General features: G+C 64.6%; 1 protein-coding gene across 1 annotated transcript in view; it reads left to right on the top strand.

Annotated features, from left to right (window-relative positions):
* Positions 1-80: 80 nt before the first annotated feature.
* Positions 81-209, top strand: part of DMRT2 (doublesex and mab-3 related transcription factor 2) — a gene marked incomplete at its 5' end in the record, with an annotated part of 2,831 nt that continues 2,702 nt past the window's right edge. The window contains one exon of the mRNA XM_010191550.1: positions 81-183. Coding sequence (XP_010189852.1) covers positions 81-183 — 103 coding nt within the window. The remainder of the gene's footprint in view (positions 184-209) is intronic.

Raw genomic sequence — 209 nt, 5'->3', positions numbered from 1 at the left:
GGGGGAGAGGATGGGACGGGAGGGGATGGGACTAGACGGGCGGCCACCGGGCTGACAACGTGGCTTGATCGCTCTCTTAGGACAAGAAGGGGCTGGCGGGAAAGCAGGCGAGCCTGGAGCGCAAAGCCGTCTACCAAAGGCACGTCCGGACGCCCAGCCTCCTGGCTAAGAGCATCCTGGAAGGTAAGAACATCCCCCCGGCTTCCACG

The sequence above is a fragment of the Mesitornis unicolor genome, unplaced genomic scaffold (genome assembly GCF_000695765.1).
Source record: "Mesitornis unicolor isolate BGI_N332 unplaced genomic scaffold, ASM69576v1 scaffold35009, whole genome shotgun sequence".
Classification (NCBI taxonomy): Eukaryota; Metazoa; Chordata; class Aves; order Mesitornithiformes; family Mesitornithidae; genus Mesitornis; species Mesitornis unicolor.
This window is presented reverse-complemented; position numbering and strand designations above follow the sequence as displayed.